The 26,664-nt window shown below is 41.7% G+C and overlaps 1 protein-coding gene across 1 annotated transcript in view; it reads left to right on the plus strand.

The window, feature by feature from the left end:
- Positions 1-26,664, plus strand: part of CELSR1 (cadherin EGF LAG seven-pass G-type receptor 1) — a 169,985-nt gene that overhangs the window by 74,914 nt on the left and 68,407 nt on the right. The window contains exons 3-5 of the mRNA XM_054178119.1: positions 17,506-17,728; positions 21,626-21,741; positions 24,730-24,818. Of these exons, the coding sequence (XP_054034094.1) occupies positions 17,506-17,728; positions 21,626-21,741; positions 24,730-24,818 (428 nt within the window). The remainder of the gene's footprint in view (positions 1-17,505; positions 17,729-21,625; positions 21,742-24,729; positions 24,819-26,664) is intronic.

Raw genomic sequence — 26,664 nt, forward strand, 5'->3', positions numbered from 1 at the left:
TTGTTTAGCTTATGAAAATCCATGGGTTTATGACAGCAAGGCTGAACAAAGATTATCCTTACAGCTGTACCTGTATGAAACACTTCTCATCTAAGGATTGCTGTGGACTCTGCAATAGTTTCTAAACAGCAAAGGAAGACTATGAGACATCCCTTTGAGTAAGAGTGCCACCCCCCTCACCAAAGGGAAGAAACCTGAGGCACAGCATCTTCATCTCTTCCAGGTCACAGAAAAACAGTTAGAGACAGAGTAGTTGTGGCAGTTCTTCTGGGTCATTCCTGAGCTGCTCATGGCTAGAAACTTGAGGGAGATCCCCATGAAAAGACACAGACTCTCAACAGAAGCCTGCATGCCCTCTCGCCCACTGTGTTTAGCTTTGGGATTTATTGTGCATGTTAAAACGTGTCCTTGTTTATTTTTAATGCAAGGCTTACTATTCATGTGTGCAGGAATGGGGCCAGCATGCCACAGCCATATGGCTGGACCCAAGCGATACTGGGCTGGGCCTGAGGCTGTGGTCCAGATAGTGTAACTGTATGACTGCTTGGTCCAGAAGATAACTGATATAATAAAACCAGAATAAAATTCCATTTTTATATAACACAGTCAAAAGCTGAAGTCTGCTAATGTTTCCATTGATAATATTCCTGTCCATGTCACCAAGTCACAGGAGATGAATGTTGGAAATCTGGAGTTTATATCAGATACACAGGACTGACTGAAAAAGCCTACCATTCTATAGGTGGATTTTTATCTGGAGGATATGTCCTTTGGCTAATCCTGAACCTATGTTCACTTGTCAGGATGCAAAAAGCCTTTTCTAATTGGATTATTGCGGTGCATTTGTTGACAGTTTAGCTCTCAAACGGTGTAAATGGCCTGCAGCCTTCGCAACAATCTGCTATGCCTTTTCCTAAACCCAAGCAAAAATTTTAGCGCATTACCTTTATCCTGATGTGCATAAACTACCTACTGTTTAAAAATTGAAAGTTTTTCCAGTCATGTACAAACCCTCCCTTGCTTCCCACCCCAAGATGCAGCACATGGGATGATCTTTGATTCAGCAAAACTGCTGATGGTGCCAGTGCAGGGGCTTCGGATGCCAACTCTGGAGCCTCACATCTTAGCCTCCTTGCCTGTAGAAATGCTTGCACTGATTAAAGTCCTTTGATGTCATGTGGAAACCAAGCTACAGACTTAATGTTGTGTTTGTTCTTTTTAATTAGTTTTAGAATGGTTTGACAAGACTTCTGTTCTTACTGGGTGCTCCCCCACAGTGCAGGCGTGATGGGTGCTTTGTAAAATCAAGCGGCAGATCACACAACAGTGTAATAGCTTAGACCTGGCTTCAGGAGCTACCTCAGTAATTCATCTCCAATATATTTGTGAATTCAGCTCTTCCAAACAGTTCATGATCTAAGAAATCCTCATTACTGATCACAGCTTATCTTCTTTTGCTTCTCCTTAAGATGGCTGTGTAGCTGGCCTTTTCTTCTGTTCACTTAGCTACTCTCCTAATTTGTCACCTGCAGATTTAATCAATTATGATTTTACACTTTCTCTCCCTTTGTTGATAGTTTCAAGTAGCATATAGCTAAAATTCAGTACCCAGAGAACTTGGGCAATAACCTGGATGAGGACGGTTCCATGCTGATGATGGCATTTTTACACCTATTTGCTATTAATGGCCACTGATGTCTGTTAGATTATGTTACAACATGAAGAGAAGGTAGGTTCTTAACTGCATTCTGTGTAGTGTGAAGTCGAGCAGGTTGCAGATAGGAGAGGCCTGCTGCTGCTGAACAAGTGCTGTCCCAGCTCTTCTACAGCTCTTCTTGATATTTAATATCAAGCCCTAATGGCAGGCATAATCATGGGATGGTTTGGATTGAAGGGGATCTTTGAAGATCTACTAGTCCAGCCCTCTTGCCGTGGCTAGCATTGGCTTCAGTCTCTTTTGTTGAAGTCAAATCTAATTAAATCCCTGATGTGAAAATAACACATTTGACCCCCGAAGCTGTGCCAAGTGAAGTTTGTATTTGCCGTCCGCCAGCTGGCTTTGGATAAGCAAGGCAAACTGCTAACCTGGCATGGGTACATGCCTGCCTCTGGCACCTGACCTCTCCTCCCCACCTCTTGGCAAGAAAATGCCCTATGAGTATGAGCTTATTGATAAACGGTGTTCAGTGGGAGCACCTCAGGTTTTTGTTGGCATTCTGGTTGATGATGAACCAGACTAAATTTAGGATTTCCTTCATGCTGGCATATGTGAAATCTTCTTGCAGTCTTTAATGTGTTGTATGGGTGTTTCATTCTGAATGATCTTGCTCCATCAATTTTCAGCAAGTTTTAGGCTCTTGTACTACTGGTTTTATATTCATGGGATTTCAGTGAGCAGTTGCAGTTTTCCCAGGCTTTTGCAGAACTTTATTGTAATGCATTTGCTTATCTTTACTGATGTAACTAAAAAAACAAATAAAATGGAAAATGGAGTGTAATTACACAAAGTGGAGCTACTTGGTAGTATAATTTTATTGGTAGGTGTAAAACCCCTCCTCACTACACATATAAATTCCCACACATCATCATAATTGTGAACATATATATACATTGCAGAACATTGATGTGAGAGAAACTACACGCCCTGAGGTTTGATTAAAAGTATTTAAAATAGTTTATTAAACAACAGCTAGCTTCTCTGTGACTAGTTTACAGTTGTGTTTTTATTAATTTAGCCAAGTTGAGCCTTGTGTAACATAAGCCTTGGGCACTTTTATCATAGTTTAATGTTGGCAAGATTAGCACAGTAAAATTTTGGGTCACACAAATGCATTCTAACACACCCAAACATACACTTACTGAGTGTCAAGGTAGCTCATATATTAAATTACCTTTTAAGTGATTTTTATTTTTTTTTTTGGCCAGTGGCTAGGTGTCTTCTTGGTTGTTTTGGATTTTTTTTTTTCCTCACTGAAAACCAGTCAGATAGGGAAAAAGGAGAATAGAAAGGAGGAGAAAGAAAAACAACAACTTGCCTTTAAGTTATTTGTGGGAAAGATAAAATCATAATGAGATAATACTTTTTCCAATGTGCCTCATGTTTTGGAAAGCCCCTCACAGTGTTCACAGCAAATCAGAGGTGAAGGCTAAAAAAAGAAATTCCTAGAAGTCTGCAATTAAATATTTTAGATCATCCAAAACCAAAAAAAGAAATTTAATTTCCAAGGAACACGGTAGTGGAGCTCCTTTTCTCTTAGTTGTAAATACAAAACTGGGCTGCACCCTAACAACTCAGTAAGACTGAATTATCATAAACATATTTGGTTCTGTTCATATTTATAAATCCCAAGTTAGACATTTTTATTTTCATCAGCAGATAACAGGAAAGTGGCAGGAACGATGATTGGCTGCAGAGATGAGGTTATCCGGATGATGTCTTGTTAGGAGGAAAAACGTATCAAGTAGTTTCTTGTCTGTCTGTTCTTTGTGTTATGATTGAATATTTGACAGTTGAGCACCAGACTGAGGAGCATGGCCTTGAACATCAAGATAATTACAGTTCTGCAATACAGTTGTGCAGAGCATGGTGGGAACTACAACCTCATTGTTGTTGCAAATGCTCTTTTGTTTAGAGTATCATGGTTCAGTGCCTGCATCAAAGCCCCTGCTCCTGGAGCAAGTTTTGTTCTGCGACACACACTGCATGGTGCCCCCAAACCGCAGCTTCCCGAGCAGTCATCAGCATGAATTTTCAGTTTCAAAAAAATCAAGATAAAGATACTTCTGGCTGTCTCTCATGTTCTCCATAGCTAACCATATGAGAGATATTATACAGCATTTTACAATGTAACCATTAAAAGATACTAACATTTTTAATTAGATGGGGCCACCCAGCTTCAAGGGCACAGCACACTGATGTTCATAATGCAGAAAACATTATTATGAAGATGAGTGTTTTATACATTCTAGATGACACAATAAAGTGTATTAACACTAACTAGTGTATTAACACTAGTTGGTTTAAGTTACTTTAAAATAAAAACTTATTTTACAAGAAAGACTGAATTTTAATCTCACAAATTGCTTTAAGAAGAGTTAAGTAGAAGCTGTGGAAGCTGACTGGATTCATATTAGATGATCCTGATTTAAATTTAAAATAAACCAAACAAATTTAGGAATTTTCCCTTGTTCTGTAGATTTAAAAATACATTGATTTTGAGACTTTCTGAGCAAGATGTTACATGACATTAAAAGGCCTTTTTCAGGAGTCATTAGGAAAAAGTCATCTTTCCTGATTAAGTTGCCTTTTGTTTTCAGTTTATGTTCCTGACCTGCATATGAAAGATTTTTGAGGCTACCAAAACATAAGATTATGGGATTATTTTTTTCAACCCTAATCCTTTTAATTTGACAAGCAAAGGGGCATTTTTGACTTTTTTTCAAAATTTGACTTCAGTAATAACAGAAATTGGATGGGCCTCGGATTGTTTTTGCCAGTACTACCAACTCCGTCAAACAAAACCTCTGAACCCATACAATCCACAGCAGACAGTTACACAGTGCTTCTGACTTATCTTTTAATCTAATAGTTCTCATATAAAATGAAAACTATAAAGCTCTGAAATCCTAGCCTCCTAAAATATAATTACCATAGTAGATTTACTTTAAGCTTGTTTTTCAGTTGCTTTATTAATATTTTATGGCTTCTCTTCAATTATTCTTACTAATTGGCCATTATGCTTCTTTATACCAAAGCTTCTGGGACCACCTAGGATGTTAAGAGGGATGATGTAGTTTGAGGTCTGCCTATTTCTAAACACCATCATTTTTATCATAGTGTTAAATTACACAGAAGATGTGAGCATGAGATTTTTCTGAGAAAACTCTGAATTTATGAAAAACACAAAATGCAGGCTCTCAGTAGTCGTCTTTAATGGAGGTGTGCAGTTAGCTGCTTGTGAGCTAATCCTAGCAGGCTATGGGAAACCAGAGCAGATGGTTTCTTCTGTGCTTTGTCTCTTGTTCTGAGCCTAAACATCCAAGTCTGTAACAGCTACATGGAGAAAATTAATCAGGATCTTAGTGTAATAATGGCTGGACTCTGCTAAATAAAACAGTAGTGTTTGCCATTGAAAGGGAGACCTTGATCTTTTCTGCATATGGCTGAGCCCATTTCTTCCTTCATCTCTTTCTGAGGTCAGTTATTTGCAGGCATGTTCCCGTTTTCTGCTGCTTTGGGGTGTTAACTTGCACAAAAGTTAGTGCTAGAGTTTTCCCCCTCTCTATGCATTTTGGAACTGGGAGGTGCCACCCTTTGGTGTTCCCTGTGGAAAGCAGTTTAGGGAAACCAGGCTGAAAGTAAGCAAGAAGCGTGACAGTGCCTGAAAGCTTGTCTGATTTTCCAGCTCCTGAGTTCCTGTTGATAAAAGATGTTATTGCACACCCACCCATGGCACAGCCACCACACCTTGCTTACTTTCCTCACTCGTGTAAATAGTTTCATGTATTTTGAAATGTGAGGCCAAAATGGCTGTGGAACAGACTTGGGGGACTAATGATGCATGTGGTGGCATATGGTACCCATTAAAAATTGAAACTTTGTGTGATGAAAGAATCCTTTTTTGTCATCTGGGCAGAGGGACATTGAGTCTATGAGTGCCCTTTTTCTTTCTCACTGCTGCTTCTGGAAGGAGGTGAGGGCTAATCATGGCAGGTAGTTCCCATGCTGAAGTGCCTGCAGATGGGCAGGCATGGAAATGTGGACCAGACTGCAAAGGCTGTCCTGAAGCTAGCATGTCCTGCAAGCCTCTGTGGCATCTCCAACTTTCATTTCCCTCTCCTTGAGCAATGCAGGGAAAAGAAAACATAATCTCGGATCTATGTGTAGTAAAAGTAGAGGGGACTATTTCTGTTAAATAGAGAGAAAGGTATTCCTCTCTAAATGAATGAAAGTATGTCATGCAGATGTCTATTTTGTTCTTGCACCTCCAGATTTCTAATTTGGTTTAGTGTAGGATTTTTAGGATGGCATTTATTCCAAATAAAACATGATACCAATTGAGGGCACAATGGCATAAGCTGAGTTTAATCTTTAACATCTACTGTAGTGTTTTTCCCTTGATAAATACATCTAGAGATAAAGCTTAGACTTTTGAAAGACACTGCTTCATCACCGTATCTTGCCCCAAATCAGTGCAATTTTCATTATGATAAATTGTCTTACTTATAAACTCAAACTGGAAATTTCAGTGAATTTATTTTTTCTCTTGTTTGGATCTGTACTGTGTATAGTCCTGGGTGAGTGGCAGAACCTAGGGAGATCTCTAAACTTTTACCTTACAGATCTTTGAGGTCTCTTCCAACCTTGGTGATTCTGTGATTCTGTGAAATGCAAAAAGAGGTGACACCATCTGATAGCACTGTATGTTACAACAAATGTCTCAATAATTATAGGTGGTTGTAAAATCAGCCAAGAGTAAAGATTAAGACATTAAGAAATCACTCAAAGGACCCCATTCGTCAAGGATTGTTTTAAGGTAGCTGTGGCAGGCTGAAGACATGGATATTTTCTTTCTCATTCTCTTCCACTACATCTAAAGCATTTCTCCAGGGGCCTGGGGGTGACTGTGTCCAATGCCATGGGGCATCTAGAAGCTAGATGCATTTTGTGCACCTCTGCTCATCTGTCTGAGCCAGGAGAATGGCACCCAAGCTTCACTGAGGCCCCTCTGCATCAGTTGACACCAGCTCTGCAAAACAACCTGTTGGGGCTTTTTTTGAAGGTACTGACACTAATTCATGGACTGTAAAATCCTAAGTTATCTCTTTTCTTTCCCAAACCATAAGGTGGACTTTGAAATGGGAGTGTTTTCTTAAATGGAAAGTGTTTTAATGTGGGAGTCTGCCTCCTTGCTCATCAAGGCACTGTAGGGGAAAAATAATCACAATACTCGTGATAACTGTTTGTAACACTGCTGATGCTTGCACCGCTCCTGGACTCCTTGCTGGAAGATGAAAGGCTAGCTATCTGGTGAAGACAGAGTGGAAGCTTAAGGACTGAGAATTTTTAATCTTCAACAAATGTACAAGGAAGAGATCACAGTTATTAAAGACCTAGTCATGATATTTGTTTGTGCTCTGTTCCTGTCAGGCCTGGTGGAAGTTTCATAAGAGGTGGTGTTAGGTATTAGGTAATAGGTTGGACTTGATGATCTCTGAGGTCTTTTCCAACCTTATTGATTCTATCATTCTATAGCAAGGTCCAATGGCCATTCAAGCTGAGCATATAGCATCTAAGAATTTCTAGAATCCACCAACTAATTCATTTCGCCAACAGATGTGCCCCAAATAACACTAATCCTTCTCCATTGTTTCTTTTTCCCCCATTTATTCCTTCTCATTTAAATTCAAAACCACCAAAAAAAAAGAACAAATCCCAAATCGTCCATCCATCCATCCATCCACTCCTCCCTGCAGGGTGTCTTTTGTTTTGCTTTGTTTTGTCACCAGGGAAAATGAGGAGGTGAGGAGAAGAGGAACATCTTTGCTCAGGCTGGTGCTGTGCATAGGATCCCAGGCCTGATTTTGGACTGTGAAGGGGCTAGGTACCATTTCAGTGACAGCTCTGTGTGTGCAGTGCATCAGTGGGCACAGACCAAAGCAGCTTGAGATAGAGAGACTTCTGCTTTCCCTGTTCTTGCTTTTGTAAAAATATAGTTTAGCTTGGTTGCTAGTTGGGGAAGGATCAGGAAGTGGGATGGGGTCCTAGCCCATGCCATGCCTGTTTGGTATGGGGAGTTCTCATTCAGGCTCTCAAGAGCCTGCTCTCAAGAGCATATAGGACCCCAGCAGCCAGAAAGCAGTTGCTGTCACCAAGGATGCTGGTGGGATGAAGAGCTGGGAAGGATCAGATAGCATTGTCCTGTTCTGGTGAGAATCAGAATGGGAGTTTCCTCAGATCAGCTGTTTCTGATCACCTGTTTTGGGCTGGAATTTGACCACAAAGAGCTCTCTGGCCTTGGGGCCAGTAGATGCCACCTGCAGCTTCGGCAGCAAATAAAATAAAAAAAAAAGAAGGCTCCCATGTTCATTGTTTTGGAACATCTCATGATCAAGGATCTCATGACTAGTCTCATGGTTTTTGGAAATCTGATTTATGAGGGATGCCTGGCAGGGGGAACTTTGTGGAAAAAGGCACAGGGAAGGGAGAAGGGTGATGACATAGGAGAGGGATGATATATAGATTATATATATATATGGGAGTGAGCACTGGTAATTTGGCATCCTCTCTTCCCACCAGCTCAGAGCTTCATGGTTATGCCCACAGAAAAATTAAACTGCACCTAAAGATGAAAGAGTGATTTCCTGAGTAACCTATGATTTTCTGTCACCTCGCAGAGCTACTTGGCAAGCTATATATAGTGTGCAAGAGGAATGTTTTTGCTGTTATTTTGCTCAGTGTATTAAGTTCAGGTTACTCTCTTGCATATACATCTTGTTAATTCTGGAATAAATACTAACTTAAATTACAAAGGGTAGTTGTCATTATATGAGTCAGCAGGATTTAGTCCTGAACAGTGTGAGTGTGTATGTGTGGTGTGCACTTACGTGTCTATTTATGTATTAATTCAGCCTATTTCTCATCATCTGCCTCTACAGTGCAGAAAGTGACAGAAGGAGCAGGGAGATCTTAGAGTGGACCTTAAGGTGATGTTTCTCCCCATAAGTGAGTTGGGACTGATTTTAATTTTCTTAGATCAATCCCAATTCTGAAAACATAAATGAAGAGGTAGAAGGAAAGACCAAAGTAGATTTTCGAATCTGAACATTCAGTAGCAGTATAATATAGAAACCTCACAAAGTGCCAACCATTAGTGTGAGTCCCGAGTCTAACAAGTGGATCTGCATGGCCTCTCTGAAGTGACAGCAGGGGCTTGGCCACTGATTTCCCTGGGGCCCAGATTTTACATCTGCTCTTCCAATAGCACTTCTGACTCATCTGTGTAAAATAGTACATGAATATAGTTGTCCCCTAATTCATCACAGTCACACCAATGGCTTCCAACTTCCCTTTGATCCAGCTTCTCCTTCATTGAGAATGACTTGGTTACATTTTCCGCATAACTGCTCTCTAATTTTTCTCATAAAAGCAGTAGGTTTAGTAAGTGGCATTTGCTGGGAGGTGTGGCTGGCTTCTCCTAGTGGGTACTGAGGGGAGGGTAGGCTCATGCACAACAGAGTCACTGAAGTTATGAATTTCCCTTTATGGGTAAAATCCAATATTCATTTTTATTATTTGATTTGAGCCTGTGTTTTACACAAATTTTCCTGCAGTATATCCATGCACAGTCAGTGGATAGAGGTAGGTATCTACTGAAGGCGTTGATCTGGTTCACCTAAGTCACAAATAAGACACTAAACTCATACATGAATCATCTAAAATGGCTTAAAGCTTTATTTCTGTAACTGTTACATCTTCCTAAGACCATTCCTTCGTTCTTACTCATGGGTGCATGATGCTGCCTTCCTTCCCTTGTGCCTGCTGTGCTATTCATTCCATCAATCCTAGGAGGGACATAATCAGAAGATCACTAACCCTACAATAAAGAAATGAATCGTCTTAGCTCCACAAATTAGTCAGCTGCAGGGTTATGTGAATGCCAACACAAGGGAGGCAGAGGAAAGTGCAACGTGTTCAGGGAAAGGAGGGAGCTATGGTAATTTCCATTCAACCTAAGTTGTGGTGAAAACAACCCTGGAGTGGGCTGGATCCCACCCTCTTTAGCTCTTGTCCCAGTGGAGATTTCCAGGCCAATTTTGCAGCTAATTTCTTTTTAACAACCTTAAAGCACTCATTGCTTTAGTGCTGATTGCCATTTAAGGTTAGTAGTGGCAATCTAGTGGTTAGTAGTAGTAGTTACTGGAGGAAAATGAGGATTGATTTTCCCATGATATGCAAGATAGCAAATACATATTTAATGATAGTTGGTGTTTTCTTAGGACAATGGGAATTCTTTGAAGAATTTAGTTGCCCTGTTTCTTGTTTCTTCTTTTGCCCTGCTTTGTGTTGTTTCTCCTTTCCACTTCCCAATACATCATTTTAGACTGGCTGCTTAAATTAGATTCTCAAAACTCTTTCCATTCTGGTGAAGCGACGCCAGACACGGAGAAGAAGATTAATATGTATCTAGGCAAATGGTAGGATGGAGGAAATGAAGGAAGAATCAGTTAAAGTCAATTACACATGCTGAGTGAAAAACTAGCATCTGCCTAGGGAAACCGGATAGAAAGAAATGAGAACATCAGTGCAGGTCTGCTGCCTCATGTAGATATATTTTAGTACTTCAGATGAAAACAATCAGACAGTGGTACAAATGTTTGAGGACTAGTCCTTAAACAGGGATATTATGGAAACACATTGCAGTAAAATAAAGTGTAGAGTAATTCTATATTTATTCCAATGCCATCATGTTATTTCTAGCAAGCTTTCCAATGTTATATATAATCTGTTGTTATAAGGTCAGGCAATTCACCAGAAAAAGCACAGGCAGATTGCTACAAAGCCCATCTCATTGGTGCACACCAGTGTGCTGTTTTGCTGCTTTGTCTGTTCTTGTTATGTTTTGCCTGGTACCATGGTTTCCTCACTTACATAAAGTTAATAAGAGAAAATTAATGATTAACATCTTTGTAAAGCTAATCCTAAAATTGAAGAAGGGATGTATGAAAGACAGGATAGTTTCCAGTAGGAAGCAGTATCAAAAGCAACTATCTTGTGATCTCAAGGGCTTTAAAGCTGGGAAGCACTATATAAAGGGCTGCATAAATGCCACAGGATTCATAGCTTTAAGAGTCATCAATATTAACTGACAGCCAGTAAGATCATCTACTGTCCTGTAATAGTAAACTACTTGTTGGCTAGGGCCAGAATTTTTTCAGAGCCCAGGAATCTGCTGGCAGATAGCAGGCAGCCATGGTCCATGTTATCTGACAGTGCATGCTTTAAATTTAGCAGCTGGAGGGACTGAGCTTCAGGTTTCCTCCTTGGATTTCACAAAACTATGATGTGTAACTGTTCTTTTTACATGATTCCTAAAATGTTGGCAATGCAAAAAATGAAAATACATTAGCCAAGGAAATGCTGTGAGGAGCAAAGTAAAGTTTCACAGGCCAGGTGAGGGGGGTGATACATGTCAGCATTGCCTCCATTGCAGACCAAGCCCAGGCTGTGTGTGGTGGCTATCTGGGTTGTGCTCTTATCATCTGAACCCTTCCAGACCCTTTCTACACAGCAGCTCTTCATCCTGTACTGTTTTTTTCACACTGGAGTATAAGACAGCATTTCCCAGCCCTCCAACCTTCAGCTGCTAGCAGGCACACAGGCCCTTTTCATTCCAAAGACTGGCAGATACAGATGCTTTCCTTTTCAGTTCTTCAAGTAGCTCTTCCCTTAGGGCCTTCCGTTTCCAGTCAGCTTGCCCTTCAAGTCCATGTGGGCTTTGGTTCAAATTTGGAGGATGCTTTTCAGGCCTTGCCTCAAAGCTCCCACAGGGCAGTATTGTGGAAGCCCTGCTTTGACTATTTTCTCAGATGGGTACTCCATAAGGCAAAAAATGCCCCATTTCTAAATAATTCTAGGCACTTTTGGAAAAAAGGGCTAGTGAAAGATTTTTCAGTCCTTTGTGCCTTGAAGTGGAGTGATGTCTTGGAGTTACTGTAGAGATTTCAAAACCACAATTTTAATTTATTTTGGTAAATATACATAAAATGTGAAAATTCAACATCAAAGAATGTGCATCCAATGCACATTCTTATTTACATTATTTACATTACAGACTAAAGAGCTGGGACATCAGTGATGCTATGGCTACAGCTTAATGAATGTAGCACAAAGGATCTTATTTAAAGTTGAACTACCTTTCTTTTTATTTTATTGCTTCTTTAAGCTTTAAAATGAAAATCAGTAGCAAACATGACTCAATAGAACTTTTCTGTATCCTTTTTTATCCCCCTTAGTTTTATGCCTGTATATATTTAAATAAATGGTCTGTATACATTCTTGTTATATCACACAATTAATGCAGAACCATCAATGACTTCCAGCATAGTCTTTTGTATTTTGCTTCCTTATTGCCATGGCATTTGCATAGTGTACTACAGTGCCAGGAATCTCTCCTTTTAGCTCACTTCTTTTTCTCCCTGTGTATTCAAGCCTGCATGTTGTTTGCTTTTGCCAGATAGATCATTCTGGTTTAAGAAAGCCTTGAAAATTGCCTTCCTCTCTGAACTGGAGAGTTATTTCACAAGATATCCTATTACTTTTTTGAAGTGACAAACTTCTGCTTAGTCTTTCCATAGGAATTGTGGGTTTCCATTTTAAGAGTTTTGATACACAAGATGTGTGTGTGTATTAAGGGGGATTGACTGCACTTATGCAGTGGATCATCAAGTGTTTTCTGGAGTGCTTCTCAGAGCATCTGATGTGTGTGCATGCTTTGGCATACTCAATATACTGAGGAAATTTTCTGCCTTGAATGGTGTATACAACCTCTCCCAAAAGAAGCACACTGTAGAGCATTTGAAAGTATTAAAGGAACTGTATCACATAATCTCACCTGATACTCAGAATTGGTAAATGGAAACAGGAAAAAAATTATCAAGTGGTTTTCACAGCATTTTATCTTAAGGTGTTAAAGTGAGAATACAGGAACATCAGTGCTGAATGAGAAAAGCTCTAAGCACAGGCTTAAAGTGAAGCTCTTGGCTATGTGGTTTATTACGTCCATGGTTTTGAATTGCAGTCCCTCTAGGAGGATGGGAAAGATTTATTTCATGCTTCTCTTGTTAACTGTGAGAGCTATTATTATAGAGAGCTGTTTTCAGTTCCCTTGTGCTTTGTGTTACATCCTTTTTTAAATATATGGTAACATCCCAGTATGTTGTTTGCCAGTAGATACTCACAAAGGTACTTGCCAGGAGGCAATTGTAAAATGGCTCTGCTCATCATGGGGAGCATGGAGCAAGACCAGAGCTGAGCCCACCCCAATGGGGCCAGCATATGCCTGGCTGCATGATCACAGCACTCTTGTATTTGGTTCTGCATTTTACCAGCGTACATCATACCTGCCTGAAGGCAAGTAATGTTGGTGCAAGAGGAGAGAGGCAGCAAAGCTGGAGAGCCAAAAAGGCTGGGCTGTCCACCTCACCTTGTGTCAGAGATCACTATCCCTGAGGCAGCGGCTAAACCAGCTTCAAACTACTGCAGTTTACAGCCTGGCAGAGAAAGGAGGTGCAGATCCAGGTCTGACGCAGCAATAGTCCTGGCTGCAGGCTGATGCCCAGCACAGGCAGCTTTGCTATGGGAAGCTGTGGGAGTAGAGCCGTGCGGGCAATGACTGCAGCAAAACTTTCTGGTGTCATTTCTCTTTATATGTGAGTCACTGTCCACAACTCCTACTGCTTTTACTTTCATCTAGGGATGCATTTGCACAGTTTTAACTGTACTTGAGTTAATACAATTGTATAATCGAGTAGCGAGTAATGGTGCAAATATCAAACGATTGGAAATGCCTTCCTTCAACTGGCTGTTCTAAGTAGTTCTGCTCCACATTTGTCAGACATTGTTACTGGGTAAAATTTAACTATATATTGCATCTTCAGTTTCCCTGAACAGTTCTACCTCTGGTATCTGAACATGCTTTATGTCTTAGGAAGATGCATGCCAAAACATAAATGTTAACTAATTAAGAAGGACATCGAGACACTTGAACGTGTCCAGAGAAGGGCAACAAGGCTGGTGAGAGGCCTTGAGCACAAGCCCTATGAGGAGAGGCTGAGGGAGCTGGGGTGGTTTAGCCTGGAGAAGAGGAGGTTCAGGGGAGACCTCATTGCTCTCTACAACTACCTGAAGGGGGCTTGTAGCCAGGAGGGAGTTGGTCTCTTCTCTCAAGCAACCAGCACCAGAACAAGAGGACACAGTCTCAAGCTGCACCAGGGGAAGTTTAGGCTCGAGGTGAGGAGAAAGTTCTTCACTGCGAGAGTCGTTCACCATTGGAATGTACTGCCCAGGGAGGTGGTGGAGTCACCATCCCTGGAGGGGTTCAAAGAGGAGATTGGATGTGGCACTTGGTGCCATGGTCTAGTCAGGAGGTCTGTGGTGACAGGTTGGACTTGATGATCCTTGAGGTCTCTTCCAACCTTGGTGATACTGTAACTCCGATAGAAGGGTTTAGTTTTCTGTACAATCATTAATTCAGCAGCTGCTTTTGTCTCAACCACAGCAGATATTTTAAAGTGAATATCCTCTATGATTTTTAAATATTTTTTTTAATTGTCACTCACTATCAGATTTTGGGCAAGTGCAGGAAAAGTTATGATATACATACAAACTAGGACACTTCACTTTTGAATAGTGCATTTAATGTATTTTAATACAGACTGCAGGGTTGAATAGAGGAAGCATTTGAGGGGAAAAAGCTTCAGCAAGCATTACACATTCTGTAACCTCTGCAGTACTGCTTTCATCTCTGAAGGGTTCAGAAAATGGTTGTTTACCTGCAGGATGCATGCATGGGAAAAGGTGAAGCAGTGCATATGTCAACAGTATCCTGCTTATTCTTTTTAGAAATGTTTTGTGAGTATGGTTGTGAGCTCAGCCTTGGCCATGTCCTGCTACAGCCATGGGCCACAAAGCCAAATTCCACTCAAAGCAAAGTACAAACATTTACCTGTTTACACAATTTCCAGCCCACAGTGAAAGATCAGAGCAATCTACACATATTCTAGTTGGAAGGGAGCATGTGAAGTTTTAACTGGTGGTGTATTTATCACCAGGTATGTAAACAGTCAAGGAATCTGAAAACTGAGGCCAATGTGGTTCACAGTATCACAGTATATTAGAGGTTGGAAGGGACCTCAGGAGATTATTGGGTCCAACCACCCTGCCAAAAGGTAATCCGCACAGGAATGCATCCAGGTGGGTTTTGAAAGTCTCCAGAGAAGGAGACTCCACAACCTCTCTGGGCAGCCTGTTGCAGTGCTCCATCACCCTCACTGTAAAGAAGTTTCTCCTCATGTTGAGGTGAAATCTTCTGTGTTCAAGTTTGAACCCATTGTTCCTTGTTTTATTACTGTGCACCACCAAAAAGAGCTTGGCCCCATCCACTTGACACCCACCCCTCAGATATTTATAGACATTGATGAGATCCCATCTCAGTCCTCTCTTCTCAAGACTAAATACCCCCAGGGATCTCAGTCTCTCTTCATAGGAGAGATGCTCAAGTCCCCTAATCATACTTGTGGCTCTCCGTTGGATTCTCTCCAGCAGTTTTCTGTCTCTCTTGAACTGGGGAGCCCAAAACTGGACACAGTATTGCTCTGATCAGGGCAGAGTAGAGAGGTAGAAGAACTTCCCTAGACCTGCTGGACACTTTTCTTGATGTACCTCAGGGTACCATTGGCTCTCTTGGCTACAAGGGCACATTGTTGTCCCATGGCGAACTTGTCCACCAGTACTCCAAGGTCTTTCTCCATGGAGCTGTTTTCCAGCAAGGCAGCCCCTAACTTGTACTGGTGCCTGTTGTTATTCTTCCCCAGATGTAGGACCCTGCACTTGTCCTTGTTAAACTTCATGAGGTTTGCCTGCACCCAGCTCTCCAACCTGTCCAGGTCATGTTGGATGGCTGCACAGCCTGATATCCCCCAGTTTTGTATCATCAGTGAACTTGCTGAGGGTACTCTCAATCCCTTCATCCAGGTCATTGATAAAGATATTGAATAAAAATGGACCAAATACCTATCCCTGGGGAACACTATTGGCCACAGGCCTCCAAGGTGACTCTGTGCCACTGATGACGACCCTCTGAACTCTGTTGTCAAGCCAATTTTCGATCCACCTCACTGACCATCTGTCTATGCCATGTCTCCTGGTTGGATATTTCCAAGAAGATTGCTCAGCAAATTGTATGCCACACCCTCCTGAAAATTCAGACTTGAAAGATGAATGCAAAGTGGATCAGGTAGAGAAGTTTGGAAGCAGCATAACCTTTAGCAGAAACACTTGGGTAGCTGAGTGTCACAGCTTGCTGCTGGGGTGAGGTGTCTTACATAGAATACATAGAATACATAGAATAAACCAGGTTGGAAGAGACCTTCAAGATCATCGCGTCCAACCCATCAACCAATCCAACACCGCCCAAACAACTAACCCACGGCACCAAGCACCCCGTCAAGTCTTCTCCTAAAAACCTCCAGTGATGGCGACTCCACCACCTCCCCAGGCAGCCCATTCCAATGTGCAATCACTCTTTCTGTATAGAACTTTTTTCTAACATCCAGCCTGAATCTCCCCTGGCGCAGCCTGAGACTGTGTCCTCTTGTTCTGGTACTGCTTGCCTGGGAGAAGAGACCAACATCCGTCTGTCTACAACCTCCCTTCAGGTAGTTGTAGAGAGTAATAAGGTCACCCCTCAGTCTCCTCTTCTCCAGGCTAAGCAACCCCAGCTCCCTCAGCCTCTCCTCGTAGGGCTTATGTTCCAAACCCCTCACCAACTTTGTTGCTCTTCTCTGGACTCGTTCCAGCAAGTCAGCATCCTTCCTAAACTGAGGGGCCCAGAACTGGACACAGTACTCAAGGTGCGGCCTAACCAGTGCAGTGTACAGGGGCAGAATGACCTCCCTGCTCCTGCTGGCCACACTGTTCCTGATGCAGGCCAGAATGCCATTGGCCCTCTTAGCTGCCTGGGCACACTGCAGGCTCATGTTCAGTCTACCGTCGACCAGCACCCCCAGGTCCCTCTCAGCCTGACTGCTCTCCAGCCACTCTGACCCCAGCCTGTAGCTCTGCATGGGGTTGTTGTGGCCAATGTGCAGAACCCGGCACTTGGATGTGTTAAATCTCATGCCGTTGGACTCTGCCTATCTGCCCAGCCTGTCGAGGTCCCTCTGCAGAGCCTCTCTACCCTCCAGCAGATCAACTCCTGCCCCCAGCTTGGTGTCATCAGCAAATTTACTGATGATGGACTCGATGCCCTCGTCCAGATCATCAATAAAGATGTTAAAGAGCATGGGGCCCAGCACTGATCCCTGGGGCACACCACTGGTGACTGGCTGCCAGCTGGATGTGGCACCATTCACCACCACTCTCTGGGCTCGGCCCTCCAGCCAGTTCCTAACCCATCGCAGTGTGCTCCCATCCAAGCCATGGGCTGACAGCTTGGCCAGGAGTTTGCTATGGGGAACGGTGTCAAAGGCCTTGCTGAGGTCCAGGTAGACTACATCCACAGGCCTCCCCACATCCACCAGGCGGGTCACCTGATCATAGAAGGAGATCAGGTTGGTCAGGCAGGACCTGCCCTTCCTAAACCCATGCTGGCTGGGCCTGATCCCTTGGCCATCCTCTAAGTGTTGTGTGATTGCACTCAGGATGACCTGTTCCATAATCTTGCCTGGCACTGAGGTCAGGCTGACAGGCCTGTAATTCCCTGACATCTGCTTCTTCCCTTGCAGGAGACTACTGTGAGGTGAACGCACGCTCCGGCCGCTGTGCTCCAGGGGTGTGTAAGAATGGAGGAACCTGCGTGAACCTGCTGATTGGGGGCTTCAAGTGCGAGTGTCCTCCGGGTGAATATGAGCGGCCATACTGTGAGATGACCACCAGGAGCTTCCCACCTCAGTCCTTCATAACCTTCAAGGGGCTGCGTCAGCGCTTCCACTTCACCGTCTCCCTTATGTAAGTCCTGTTGGGAAAGGGCTCTCTTCACTTTAGAAATATTGTTAAATATCATCACCAGCTGAAGGGCAGAGGTCACTTGAGGAATTTCTGACAGTGAGTCCTGCCATTGGGGTGGAGTCATGTTGTTTGAAAGTGTTTGATTCTGCTGAGGTGCAAACTCCTGACCTTCCTCTGCTGCAATGCAGGACTATGACATAAGGAGAAGGGATGCCAGGACCTCTCTGGCTACCTTTCAACAGCCCTCAGTTGGAGAAGTGTCTGAGTGGCATGTGTGCCACGCTGGCCTCCTGAGTTTCAGGCCAGCTTCAAACTTGACCCATTCATGCTGCTTATTTGGGAGCACTCTTCCTCTCTCCTGTTTCCCAGCTTGAGGGAGGACCTAGTCTCATCAGGCTATGTCAAGCACAGGCTGGTCCTCAGACCCTTGCTCTCTGTTGGTTCCCAGCCTTGGGCTTGAGACAACCACAACTCCACAGATAGCTCTTGCTTTTGGTCCAGTCCCAGCAGCTAGACATGACCAACTTCATCCCCATGTTGGACAGTCTTCTCCTGGGATGGCTCTAACTTTCCTCATGGGGGAACTCAGGCAAGGGGAGCAATGATGGCAGCCACACTGCATGAACGAGGGCTCTCTTCCTCTGGCCTATACATCCCAGGGGCAAAAAACCCTCTTCTGGAGAGAATTCCTGTGTCAGGCATAGGACTTGCCCGATGCAGAGCCAGAGCTCCAGGTGCACACACACCTCTTCTTCAGATAGGGTTTTTTGCAGCTTTCACACAGTTTAGCCAGTTAGAATCAACCTTTGGTTGTCCCTTGTGGTTGACTGTGAGTAAATAGCACAGAATATGTTGGCCTTAACCCCAAAGGGTTTTGTTGATAGGTACAACAGCTGCAGTGACACGCATTTGTGCATCCATCCAGAGAAAATGATCTTGATGGATACCACCAGGCATACATCCCATCCAGTACCCACTGGTGGGTTATGTGTGTCAGGAGCCAGGCAGCTTCTTTCCATTTTATCCTTTATCTGCCTTAATCCTAAAGTCTGAAATTTTATGGAATCTTGACATTTTGGTTAAATCAGAAAACACAAGTACAGTTTGCACACAAGCTGAGACAAGGAAAAGTTGTTGCACACAAGCTGAGACAAGGAAAAGTTGTGCCCCTGAATATTGTTTTAGAGCATTAGATCTTAGTGTGTGGAAAAGTTGAGGAGCAAAAAGGCTCTGTTGGACTTGTCAGACCTACAGTGAGTGCAAACAAAAGAGCGGTCTGGGCTGGCTGCCAGCATAAATTACCTGCACTACCCTTGGCTTGTCCTCTCAGACACATGGTGTCATTTTTCAGGCTTTCGGGAAGAGGTCTTTGACTGTAGTGTGCTTCAAGTTAAAGTGTCTTAAACAGTCTCTGTAGGGATTATTGAGAAGCAGTAAACAACTGTAGTAAGATAGGGGTTTCTCCACTGTCTTTAAAACCAAGGTGACATCTGAGCTAAACACTGCTCAGTTCATTTCATACCTGAACTTCACTTCTATTTACACTTGTTATTTCTTTGGGTTTTGTGTTATCTTTTGGATAATGGAAAATATAATATACAGATAAGCAAGAATTAGCAGTTTGACTAGGCAATGATTTGTGATTTGGGAGCTTTCAGCCTTACGTGACTCACGACCCTCTCCTAGCAGAGAGCAGGATGTTTGTGTTGTGCAGTCTCATGACTGAAATGTGATTTTTAAAATATACATTTTTTAAAGTATTTCTGTTACTGACCAGGTATGCCTTTTTGCTTCCAGCATTTTACATCTTCCTGGCTTCCTTCCAACACTTCCTACTCCTTCACTCCACAAGAGTGAAGGGATTTTCTCATTAATTCAAACTTCTCTGAAAAAATGTCATTTATTTCCTGAAAATGTCACTTCTGGGAAAAACTAGTATTTTTTCCCCACTTGATGATAAATACACAGGTTCAAAATCAGTAATGCTTTCATTATTAGTAGTATTAGTATGATACTAAAGAATTTTTCGACTACTGCCAAAGAATGGAGCTGACCCCACACAGAGTAAATGAAAATGTAAAAAATAACTACATAATTTAATACTTTAGTAAATTGTGGTTTAATAATTAAATTTCTGGTAGAGTATTGTAACCATATCAGAAAAAATAATAATATATTCAAACAGAACTAAGGTGCCTGTTTTTGTAATCAAGCTAAATCTTTCTGCCCATTAAAGAAGCATCACGAATATTGTTCTTACTTCTTTTACTCATGTATGTTCTGAATAGATCTCATCAAAACATTTTGATGAAACAGTTATCCATATTAAAATACAGTCTTGGGAAATGTTTTACAGGAACTGTATTCCTTTGGATGAAATGTTTGAAGGTGAAAAGTGAAAACTTAAATCAGTGTTCTGATACTATTGAAATATTTTAAGAGTATTGTCTTAATTAATTTAGTTTGCCTTTTTACTTCCAAGACTGATTGAAAGCAATCAAAACAGTAATGGAATGTTTTGATGGACTGTAACGGGCATTCTTTGCAATTTGTATTTTATTGGAAAGGTCAAAATTTTTACTTCTGCTTTTCTGAACCAGAACAGGTCATTCTCCTTCAAAAATACCAATAAAGGTATGGAATAAAAAGTCTCATTTTCATGTAGCTCAGATTCAGGCTCTTTGTTCTGAAAGATCTGTGTTTGGTGTGATCCACAACATAAATATGTCTTACAAACAAGTTTTGTTGAAAAATACTCTTTCATCTTGACTTTTTTTTTTTATTTCAGTGATGTTCTACACCACTGTTTCACATTTTCTGAATGCAAGTTTTGTTGCATCACATGAGGGTCTTGCTAGTATACATGGCGTGATAGGCACAAGAATGGTTTCTTCTGTCCATGGACGGCAGTTTTCATTAACACTGTTCAGCATTTGATTCATTTGTAGGAATTCATTTGTGGATTGATTTGCATCAAGCATATTTCCTGAAGTTTAAGATACAAAATAAGACTACACTGCCATTTGGAAACACAAGAAATTCCCATGGTTTCTCTCTTTTTCTATCTTAATATAATCTACATTCAAAATGTTTATGTAAATTGTAATAATTTAATTGCAGTTCTAAGTAGATGAAAGCTCGGTGTGTAAATCACCAAAGATAATAGGATTCAATTAAAAATTATAAAATGCACACAATACACAGAAATTTGCAAAACAAAACAAAACAAAAACCCAGGCTTTTTTAAAAGCCTGTCTTTCTGCAGGGGAGGTGTGATACATCCCACATTAGAAGCACAAGAAAAATAAAACCAAAAAATATTCATTGGCACTGATTTAGTGGACTCATTTCGGTGTTCATGTTCCTGCTTCCAGTTGACTGACCAGTTGATTGATGAACCCTGATTGTCTACATGGCATTATTAAAGTAACTCTTATCTTTTCCCTTTACCTTCCCAACCAGGTCTTTTTAATCACTTGATGACTCTCCTTCTACCTTGTAGCATTTAGGAAGCAAGCAGGTAGCAAGTATCCCCCCTTTGATGTGAAAATGCCTTGTAGCTTTCAGATTGTTTGCCAAGCGCAGTAAGGGCTACTGTTTGTTGAGTGTCAGGTACTCATGCTGCAACGTGTGTCTGTCTAATTTTATGCCTTGTGAGGGTCAGCATCCACAGCAGATCTCTGCAGAGTAGATCTTAATTTCCATCTTTCTTGCTTCTGTCAATTGTGAAAGAGTAGATTTATCCTGTGGCTGATGCCTAGTTTTATAATCTTATGACAGAAGATTCAAAGGCTTGTTTTTCTGCTAAATACAATGTTGTCTTTCTTCTGGGCAACTTGACCATCAGTCATTCATAAGCCATTAAGTATGAGCTAACCTCTTACCCCTGTGTTCTAGGTTTGCAACCAGGGAGAGGGATGCTCTTCTGCTCTATAACGGGCGGTTTAATGAGAAGCACGACTTCATTGCCTTGGAGATCATTGAGGAGCAGATCCAGCTCACGTTCTCTGCAGGTGAGGTTTCGTTAAGTCAAGATTTTTGCTTGTCATCAGGAGATCCTCTCAAGCTGTTTATAAATGCACTTTAATGACTTTATGTAGCTATTTGCTGCTGCAATAATTGAGTAGCTGGCTGAAATTGTAGAGTGAACAACTGATGCAGGGTATTGCAAGGGACTCCAGGTTGTAGCAGTTTATGGCGGTTACACTTGGTGTTACAGGCAGGAGATTGTCAACATATCGCTTATTATAGCCAGAATTTATGACTACTATAAAACATTGGCACCAGCCTGGAAGTTGGCTTCTGAGCCAGTGTTTGGTTAAATGATACTTCATTTTATCATAGTGACAAATATCATGTGTTTATGTATTTTTACACTATGGCATCAGTGAAAGTAGGTGTGCAAATGTTATCTAAAAAATACACACGAGCCAAAGGGAAAGCCAGCAGACAAGTGAAAACTGCCTGCCCTTCAGCAGCGCTTGGTGACAAGCAGTGCTATTGCTGGAATGCACTTTTGCACTGTAGAAGCACCTCCTCTTAGAAGAAGCTGTAAACAGAAACTGAATTTACAAGAACTTAGCTGGCCACTCATTGCTGTGGTGGGCTAGGAAACCGGAAACTAAGGCTTTGGTGTTTGCTTAGTTTCTTCACCAGGACAAAGCAACTGGGTTTTAGTGCTTCAGGGACCACAGAGAGGGAAATTTGACAAGTGGAGTTCAGAATGGCATGTATCTCTGCTACCATGGCCTTCTCCCAGGGGACAGGCTTCCTCCAAAAAATCAGTCCTGGCAGTGACAAAGCTCTTCCTAACAAAAGTGTGATCAGAGCAAGCCCTCAGCAGGGGGGTGTTTCCCAAATTAAAAAAGCTCCATATTCATCCAGAAACTCATGCCCAGCTGTCCTAATTGCCATGACAGGAGCAACAGGTGAAGCTGTTAGCATACAGCTGTACAGCATGACTGATGGACATTGAAGCCACCATTAATCATCCACTGGACGTTTAGCAGGCTTGCTGAGGCTCTTGGAGTACCTCTTGGTGGACCACTTGCATTTTTGCTTCAGCCTGGAAGCAGATCTGAGAGTTTGGTGGGAAGGTGTTGGTGGCTTGACTACATCTCAGCAGGGCAGACAACTTCTAGCTGGGAAGGGCTGTTATATAGGTCAAGTGGGGTTACATGTAGGTCAAGTGATGTTTGTACCTTGTGTATCAGGCACATAACTCAGGAAATAATCCTGTTATTTCCCATTATCTGTATTCAGGATAAACATCTAGGCTCTAGTCGACTCTTAATTTTGTGGAAAATAAGACATTGCATGCAGTAAAGCAGCAGATGCAGAGGCCCAGCCCACATAGTTGTTACACACTCCTTACCAGTGATGGTCACTGCCCTCAGACCCCATATTAAAGGCCTGTATGACCCTACTGATTTACCAGCAATGCTTAAGTGCATACAGGGGCCCTTCGGGTTGAAGATACCTGGGTTCATTTTCCCTTTATTACCTCAGTGTTGTCCAAATTAGATTTTAAGGCAGATACTTGAATGAATTTGAGTAATAAAATAACATGCTGCAGTTGGAGAGATGTGCTTTCTTCTGTAGCACTGCTCCACTTGTCTAAACTTGAATCAAATTGTTTGGAAGGCACCCTGAGGATGAATGAGAAAAAAATAAATTCCACTTGCACTTATATGCATTTAAATGTGGAAGAACCCCTTTAAAATACGTGAAACTAAATTTAGATTTGCACTGCTGCACCTGAGAGCAGGTCTGGTCCTGTATATTACAAATGGTATTTTCTTTGGAAGGAGAATGGTTTATGCTTTATAGTTTTAAGAGGCTTTTAATGAACAGTACAAGTTTTGGACATCTGATCTGACTGTTTTACCTGTCGCAACAACTTTTTCACTGAATGCAAAGCTGGATGTGAGAGCAGTGACCTTCCCTTTAAAAGAAATTTCCTAGCTAAATAAAAGGCCCAGTTTTTACTGTAGATCTTTTATCACTAGGGGATATAAACCATCAAAGCAAGATGTCAAACATGCTAAGCTGAAATCCATATTATTTAAATAACAGAAGTATATATAGGATGGCAGTTAAAGGAGAGTAGAGGATGCTGGTTAAACCGCTGGTTGCTAAGAGAAAGCTGAAGGTGCATTTGCAGCTCAACAGTACTATGAACTTTGTTAGCTTAAAGGAGGAAGTTATTTTTCCTGTTGCTTATCTGGACATCTTTCCCAGACATTAAAAAAAAAATGCAATTAAAAAAAAAGTAATTACCTACCAATCTCTTCTCTGGGCCGGGCCTCTTATATACCTTCAACATGACTGTTTGTTTTGCTGCTACCTCAGACCAGATATGCCTGGTTACTAAGCTAATTCTGCTGACTCAGACCTGGCTAAAAAGCTCCAGCTGTCCAGTTGCAATGACAAGGACTTACTTTCAAATTTAAATACTGAAAGGCTGTCAATGATTTTTGTTAATTGCTGGTAAAAATTTGCTGGGACCAAGGTATCATGTGTTTTATGCTAGAGAGCTTTTGGATTTTGCTTTCTCAGCTCTGCAAAGGAATAGGTTTCCCTTCACTGACAAAATGTCCTGGCAGAATACTCATCATATTAAAAAAAAAAAAAAAAAAAAAAAATCCATCTTTTTTCTGCTTTTTGTAGAAATGCAGAAAAATTTATATACCTTTTTCCCTTGGGCAATGACTTCAGCAGTAGCTGTATCTACCCAATGCATCTGCTACCATACTTTACAGAAGCATAATAAAAAATAACATAATTCACCTGAATGTGCTGGAAGCTATTTTTGTATTTGTGCATTAAAATAATTCCATGAAACAGGGGATATTTACTGTTTCACAGGAGGAAATCCATATTCCTCCATGATGAGGACAGCTGCATCCTGTGCCTGATGATAGTCTCTTTGCATTTCAGTTTAGTACAGAGCAGAGTTTGCAGTGATGTTAACTTATTTTTTCCTTCTGCTGCCCTTGCAGGGGAGACAACCACTACGGTGGCACCGTTCATTCCGGGAGGTGTCAGTGATGGGCAGTGGCACTCGGTCCAGGTGCAGTACTACAATAAGGTAAGACTGATTATGTTGGTGATAATGCTATTATCTATAAAGTTATAGAGGTGCTGGTCATCTGTCTCTGACCTGATGTATGCAGATGGCCTGGATTTTATTTATCTAACCAGGCACATTGCTACAGCTCCACACAAATAATACTGGTGTTGCTCACCTTGCCTAGAACAAAAATTCCCTGTGAGAGCTATTGAATTTTGTCTCATGAAGGCAAACTCAGACCTAGTACATTCCTTCAGGTAGTTGGAACTATTCTAGTTTTCCGTTCTTTAAACCCTCACAAGTGTGAGTGTATCTAAAATAACTGATTCATTTACTTGGATCTCTTTTAAGAATTATGCAGTGCAAGAACCTTCAGTGTAGTAACTACAAACCACTACAGCAGAATTTTCTGAAGCAAAGCAAAATTCTTCCATGTAACTCTATTTTCTTGTGTTAAATAACAAGTTTTGATAGCACAGCTTCTCTGCTTTGAAAAAAAAACAAACAGTTATTAAATGAGCAACACTTTTCAGTAATCAGGGACTACCTTACTAAGTCAATTTTCATCAGCTATATAAAAAAATACTCAAGAGAAATGCAAAAAGTGTCATTACACACAGTCCATGGTACTCAAAGGTGGACTCTGGGGTCCATGTCCCACAGATGCACCCCTGGTAGCTGACAAGAGCATGGTTACTTTGACTGAACCAAAGGTGGGCACCCTGTGCAAATGAGCTATTTCATGGTGAACCAGAAAGCAGGCGTTTGGGGTGTTCAGTGTCACTGTTTACAGATAGATGTCAGAGCTTTTCTCTTTAACAAAAATTAGAGCATTTATTTGGTTACTGAGAAGCATTGCTTTTAAGTCCAACATGATAGCATTATGGGGGATCACATAAAGAAATAGAGGAGCATTGTTGGCTGTTAAAAAGGAAACAGGATACTGGTGTAGGAAGCTGAATGGAAGATGAAGGATTAATATGATCAGCAAGTTCTTTATTTCGCAGTGCTGCATCCTTTCATCACGGTTTGTGTGGCAGTTTGAATGGGAGGTTTAAAATTTTCTTTGGACTCCTAGATAGGGTCTCTTTGCCTAAGGATATTTTATTGAGGAAATAAAACCCTTTTTTATTAGCTATTTTATATTAAACAACCAAAACAAACAAACAGACAAAACTTATTTTGCAAGTTCTGTACTTATTATACTCTCTACTATCTGAAGCCCAGAGAATTAAAGCAAAACTTGGTGCATTGCCATGCATGTGGCTGTGGACACTGTGAGGCTCTTTCTTAGAAACTGCAACATGCCATGTTTCCATAGTTTGCATATTTGTTAGTGAATTGCTCTAGCAGATGAAATAGCACTTGCCAAGGCAGCAGAGGGACACTGCAGCTTTCCAGCTCCTAGACGAACAGGGAGGGGAGGGCACAGCTTCAGGAGCAGCCCCTGGAGCAGCTTGCTGAAGCACTGCCAAGCAGATAAGGAGCTCAGGCAGCTCCAGGATGCTCTTTAAAAGGCAAAGAGATCTGACATGGGTGTTAAAAATAAACCTCTGCCTCATTTTCAGATTGTGCTGCTGTTCAAGCAGACTGGTAGATGAGCCATGTTAGCAGCTGGTGTTTTCCTATCATTAACATGTGTGCCCTGTCATAATTTTCTTCCTCTGCTCCAGCTTTTTGAAGGGAATGAGTCTGTCTTCACTACATGGGAGGAAACTCGGGGCAGGGAGGGAGAGCAGAGGGCCCGTGCCAGGAAACACCACTGACTTCACTGTCTTTGCCACTTATGTGAAATAAAACTGAGGAAAAACAGGGTCACTATGTGGAGAGCAGCACTGTGACCTTTACTCTCCATGTTGGAGAC

The sequence above is a fragment of the Dryobates pubescens genome, chromosome Z (assembly GCF_014839835.1).
Source record: "Dryobates pubescens isolate bDryPub1 chromosome Z, bDryPub1.pri, whole genome shotgun sequence".
NCBI classification, from domain to species: Eukaryota; Metazoa; Chordata; class Aves; order Piciformes; family Picidae; genus Dryobates; species Dryobates pubescens.